Genomic DNA, 6192 nt, shown 5'->3' with positions numbered 1-6192 from the left:
CTTCTCACTGTGGTGACTTGTCTGGTTGCGGAGTACAGGCTTCAGAGTGCACAGGCTCAGTAGTTGTGGCTCATGGATTTAGTTGCCCAGGGAACGTGGGATCTTCCCGGACTGGGGATCGAACCCATGTTCCTGCATTGGCAGGAGGATTCTTAACCACAGGGAAGTCCCTGTTGCTGACATCTGATTCAAGTATTGTACTATTACATTTCTTTCCTTGCACAGGTTTTATGTTGCCCCAAATTGAAAATTGCCTTTATCATTTCCTTGACTTTTCATACACCTGTAATTGTTTTTTTATATGCCCCCATATACCTATCAAATGCCATATCTATTAAGATACCCAAATCTTTAAAAGCTCCATAAACATTGAAGTTTCATTTTCCCCCTAGCCTCATTTCATCTGTGGCCCCTGTTTAGGGCTATTAAAGTGTGGGCCTGTGTGCACATCATTTATCTCTCCTCTATGTGGTTCTTGTGTTGCACACTGAATCTGATATTTTCCTCTTCCTTGATTTATTTCTTCATCTTTTTAAGGCATATTCTTCACTAGTATTCTAAGAAAGAGTGTGTGAAAGGTAAACAGTTTTAATTCCTTGAAAATCTGAATATGTGTTTATGCTACCTTCATACTTGTTGGTAATTTGACTGGGTATAAAATTCTAGGTTGGAAATTATTTTCTCTCAGATATTTGAAATTCCACAGTATTTAAAGCTCCACGATCTTCTAGTTTCCAAGTTGCTATTGAGAAATCCAATCTTCATCTCTTCTGCTAAACTTCTTACGATACCTCTAGTTGCTGTCTTCCAAATGTATGTTGAACTTTCTTATACCCTTGCAACTCATTCTGATAATCCTATTATTTGGGGTCTATACCATCTTTTTTTCCTTGCTAATTTTAATGGAGTTTTGGTATGAGTAAGTAGAAAACTCCTCTGACTTTTCCACCATGCTTACTCAAAATCCACTTATACTTTTATGTTTTCAAGTATGTAAACCCATGTTATCTCCTTTGCATATGTTATGATGCTGTTACTATTAGCAACCCTGATAGTAGCTAGTACTGTTTCCATTTGAGGATAAGACAGCTGGGGCTCCAAGAATGTTAGTTTAAAGAGCCTGCGTGAGAGATTCAAATTTAAAACCATACTTTTCCCACCCTACTGAGGCATAAGGGTCATGTTCAGTGATGCCTTTGTGATGGAGGTTGGTGGTAATAAAACAAGTTAGATCATAGCTTCTCCGTATCTTGCTACAGTAAACTAAAGCCACTGCTGAGAGGTAAATTATTCCTTTGAACTATTCTCTAAGTCACAGAATACAAGCTTCCCTCCTCAATTACTCTTGTTATTACACGGTAGAAATTGGAACACCTAAAACTGAATAATTGCTAGTGGTTTGACTCAATACAGTGGAGTGTGTCAGAAAAAACAAGGAAAACTGAAATTACAGTGTTCCAGTCTGAAGGAAAATATACCTTAATATATAATGGCTCTATTTCAGAGTCCAGCACACAATGAAATAACTTTCCTCTTTGAAGCTCTTAGTTACATTCTCAGATAAGGCACAAATAGCATTCTTCAATTTGAAAACAAAAATTAAGTTACTGCTTTCAAAGTCCAGTCTTTTGAAGGCATTGCAGTCTTTCAACTAAGTGCTTATTGTCAAAGTGAAAAAGAGACTGTCCAACTAGTATTTATGAACAAACACACATATCCAGCAATTTGTGGTGTGTTTATATGTCACTTCAACTTTCTGTGTTTGTAATAGCAGACGCTCTTTTGTTCAATGTGCCTTCAGGATGGGATTTTCAGGTAATACCTCCTGAAGAGTTTCTAGGACTTTGTCCTGTCAAGGGTTTTCTTGTTGCTTTTCTTAGCTGAATGTCAGGTTCTCATATTTCCTTATTTTGTCATTTCATTATCCCTAAGTGCACTAGTGGTGAAGAGCCTGCCTGCCAATGCAGGAGACATAAGAGATGTGGGTTCCGTCCCTGGGTCAGGAAGATCCCTTGGAGAAGAGCATGGCAACCCATGCCAGTATTCTTGCCTGGGAAATCCATGGACAGAGCAGCCTGGTGGGTTATAGTCCGTGGGGTCACAAAGAGTCAGACACGACTGAAGCGACTTACCACATCCCCAAGTTCATCCTCTTGTTAGTGAAACAATCAAATAAAAGGAGGAAATGTTTGGATCCAGTCCAGAAAGAGTGAAACTAGGCAGGACTTCCTCGGACCTAACGCAAGTCAGTCTACCCCTTGGACCCTCAGGCTCCTCACCTGTGAAACAGATGCTCTCCAAATCCTCTTTCAGCTCTTAAATGCTTTTCTACACCACCAGTGAAACCACTTCAATTAACTATGTGAATCAGTCACTACTGATTTCAGCATGTGTGTGACTGACGATAAAATAGTTTGTTCGTTAATTTCTTTAATGTATGTTTATGGGGCACCACACCCACAGTTGGTATACAGAGGCAAATGGACAGACTCGGTCCTTAGCCTCACTGAGTTCGTAGTTCAGATGGGAAAAAAAAAAATCTCAAATAAGTAATAATTGTGATAAATACTGTGAAAGATAACAACAGAGTGCCATGAAAAGACTAATAGGAAAAAATATAATTTAGACAGGGAAAGGGGAGTGTTCTAAGGCCTTCATTGAAGAAATGACAAGCCACCCTAAGAATGAGGAGCAGTAACACGAATGAGGAGGGACAGGCACAGCATTCCACACACACAGGGCAGCATGTGTAAAGACTCCTGGAGAATCAAGAGCTTGTGCATTTAAGGAACCTGAAGAAGGCCGTGTAGCTGTACCCTGGTGAAGGTTCCCACCAAATCATACAAAGTCTTGCCACCACGGTAAGCATTTTGTATAACATCAGAAAGGCAGGGACAACCTCCTGAGAGACAGTTAAGCAGGAGGAGCGGATTTGAGTACGTTTGTCTGGCCTTTCTACACACCAGGGAGGAACATAAATACAGGTAAATACAATTTGGTCAGGAATTAGTCCAGACAAGGAATGGTGGTGGTTTGGATGAGGAGAAGGAGATGGAGGTGGGTCTTACGTATCTCGAGCTCTCCTCACTTTGGACTGTAGCCTGCCAGGCTTCTCTGTCCATGGGATTCTCCAGGCAAGATACTGGAATGGGTTGCCATGCCCTCCTCCAGGGGATCTTCCTGACTCAGAGATCAAACCCAGGTCTCCTGATTGCAGGCAGATTCTTCACCATCTGAGCCACCAGACCTGCCTGCCAACTACGATATGCAGAGGGAGACCTATGGCCTCAGGTGTCACGGTATATGGACATCCTAATTCCTACTGAGGGAGGCCCTTTGCCTTTCTAGCTGGTCTTCTCAGGCAGCATTCAGTGTGACCCACAGCAGGTATTCACACACCCCTTTGCTGACGAGTTTTTGGATGCAGGTCTCGCCTCTGTGTCTGTGTCTCCCAGACAGGCTGCCAGGACCACTGGTCACCCATATCTCTCACCTTTACACTCTCCCAAGGGTGTGGCCACAGCCCTACATCCAAACCTCCTCCAAACCCCTCTCAGTAGGAGGAGACTGAGAAGAAAACACCACATTCTTCTCATTATGTAGAGAAGGATCGTTTTCGGGATGAAACTCTTAATGCCCAAACAGCTCTGCAAAGGAGTGCTCCCTCCAGTCTCCCACCTCCCTTCCTCTTTCCTAATAGGATTGAATTGCTCGGTCATCTAACTGTGAAATGCATTTCAGCACCAAAGTTTTAAGGCCCGTCTGGAAGCCAAGCACCTATTTCCCTTTAATAAATCAGAGCCAATAGCACCTGTTGTGCCATCTGTACCCTCTCTCCTGGACTCAGTGGAGACACAACACAGCCCATTTTAACATCCTCTCCTTGTCTCCTTCTAGCCACTTTCTAAAACAATAAAGCTCCACCCCCCTCTTCTGAAGCTGCCACATCCAGCTCCCTGGTCTGTCCTCCCCGTGCCGTTCCAGCACTGCTGCCATGGGTACATGGTACGTGGGTACAGCGACACCGTCCCCTGGGTGCCTCTCTCCTGTCCTCCCCTCTGCCTTCTTCTCACCGTGCTATGGCACCCTGTCCCAGGACACTAAGTGACTCACTGCAGAGGTGGTTTAATTGCCACCCACCGCCCTTCCTCCTCCCCCAGGCCAAGGCTGGTGTGTGATCGAGCCCTCTCTCCCCCACCTCAGTGCCTCATCAGCCCTGATTTCACACAGACCACACTGTTCCCCCTGCATTGGGCATTTTCCAGAGAGTTTGGCCAAGAGTTCAGACTCTGTGATAGGAATTCAGGTAAATGGACAGAATGTCTGGACTTGGGCTGCTTAGTGAGGTACGTAAAAGAGCAGAAATGTGACCCATAGGAAGAGCCGAGAAAGTGGGATTTGCGAGTTTGAATTGAATGAGTGATGAAAGCAGAGAAGATTGAGGTTTCCTGGAGAAATGAACAGGAAAGGAGTGAAGGGAAACCAGAGCTGATACTTTGCACAGAAAATAGGGAAGAAGGTAAAAGAATTTACCATAATATTTTGTCCATTTTGAAAGCTTTGCACAAGTCACAGGAAAGAATTCATACAAGTAGCTGGGAAAGTACATTGTGTCCTAACCAAAGCTCGCCATATATCCAACAGGAACAAATGCTAAGCACGGACTGCGCTGCAAGGCCTGTAAGATGAGCATCCACCACAAGTGCACGGATGGCCTGGCCCCCCAGCGGTGCATGGGCAAGCTGGTAAGGGCTCGTGCCCAGAGTGTACCCCGGAACCCCTGCTCAGGGCACTTGCCTGCCTGGTGAAATCACAGAATCACTCCATTCAAACTTCTTCCTGGCAGCACCCTGGGAACTGGACCCCAGAAAGCACCCCCCAACCCCACCCCAGATCTCTGGCTGGTCAGCCTGGCTTCCTAGTAGGATTGAGTAAGGAGGAGCTTTATCAACTGAAGAGGTGCAAGTTCTGTGTGTAGAAAAAAACTCAGGGTCTTTAGTAAAGTGGACAACTTGTCTTGGGTCAGGACTTTGTCAGTGTTAGCACTCAAGTCCCATATCCCAAGACTGTCCAGGTTTTGAAAGTAAAAGTCAGGCATCCCAGGAACCTCCTCAGTCCCAGTTTAATGGGCTGACAGCTCAGAGGATATCAAGAACGAGATGGAGATTAACCACCCCACAGAAGTGGAGTGGTAAAAATCTACACCACTATCGTGGATAGTGACGGCCAAACCCAGAGAGGGAGCCTCGGCCTGGCCGATGCTGGCTGCATGTCCCATCTCAGGAGTGGGCTTCCGTACTGGTGCTACAATGATAGACAGCCACCTGGAACACTTTTGAAAATATTTGAAACTAGGATGGCTAAAGAATTCTGTTACTAGAAGGGACCAAGAATGTCTGCCCTAGAGATACTTAGGTCATGATAGCTGATTCAGAAAAACTTAAGATCTGTCACACGGAAGAATTTTTTGTCCTCTATGGCTCCAGGGAAAGCACCTCGGATCAGTAGCTTCCACATCTTAACAATCAGAGATAATGTCACTAAGGTCGTCCGTCCCGGAGTAGTGAGAGTTCCTGCCACCCACGTCCCCAGCAGTGTTCACCGGAGGAACGCTTGCCAGGAATGTTGGAGAGGATTCTGGGATTCATGTAGGGGCAGGGCCCTGAAGTTCCCTTTTGACCCTGGGGTACAGAAAGGCAGGATTTTTAGAGTTCCTCTCTGTACTCTCGACTGGCAGTATCCTCTTCTCCAAAACCCCTGCCTCACTTGCTCCCCCAACCTCCTCCTCCTCCTCCCACGGTGATTCCCGCAAGCCAGGGCAGAGACCATGGTCTCAGGAAAACAGAACGGGATCTGGAACACAGAGCTCATCAGACATACAAGGGACTTGAGGTCTCCCTGTGAGGTCCACTTGCCCACGCCCAGGCCTTTGAATGAGTGTAATAAACCATGTGGTGAGATAATGCATGAGGGTCCATTTGTATCCTAGGGGCTAATGAGCCCAGTGGAAAGGAGGCGGCAGCAGGCAGGGGGCAGAGGAGAGGCAGGACAGGAGGGCGGGGCTGGGGGCCTGCTTTCTGGAGGGAGTGGAGCTTGCTTATTGACAACTGTACCTCCCTGCCCCCACCAAGGAGAAATTACAGGCCATGTCAGCATCTTAAAGGGCGACAGGGAGGTGTCCCTAGAGAAACC

General features: G+C 45.9%; 1 protein-coding gene across 1 annotated transcript in view; it reads left to right on the top strand.

Annotated features, from left to right (window-relative positions):
* The window catches only part of STAC (SH3 and cysteine rich domain), a 114396-nt gene that overhangs the window by 63239 nt on the left and 44965 nt on the right, over positions 1-6192 (top strand). Inside the window, exon 3 of the mRNA XM_010835534.1 lies at positions 4645-4745. Within this exon, the coding sequence (XP_010833836.1) occupies positions 4645-4745 (101 nt within the window). The remainder of the gene's footprint in view (positions 1-4644; positions 4746-6192) is intronic.

This window comes from Bison bison, unplaced genomic scaffold (genome assembly GCF_000754665.1).
Source record: "Bison bison bison isolate TAMUID 2011002044 unplaced genomic scaffold, Bison_UMD1.0 scf7180017864043, whole genome shotgun sequence".
NCBI lineage: Eukaryota > Metazoa > Chordata > Mammalia > Artiodactyla > Bovidae > Bison > Bison bison.
Note: the sequence above shows the minus strand (reverse complement) of the source record. Positions and strands in the feature narration are given on the sequence as shown.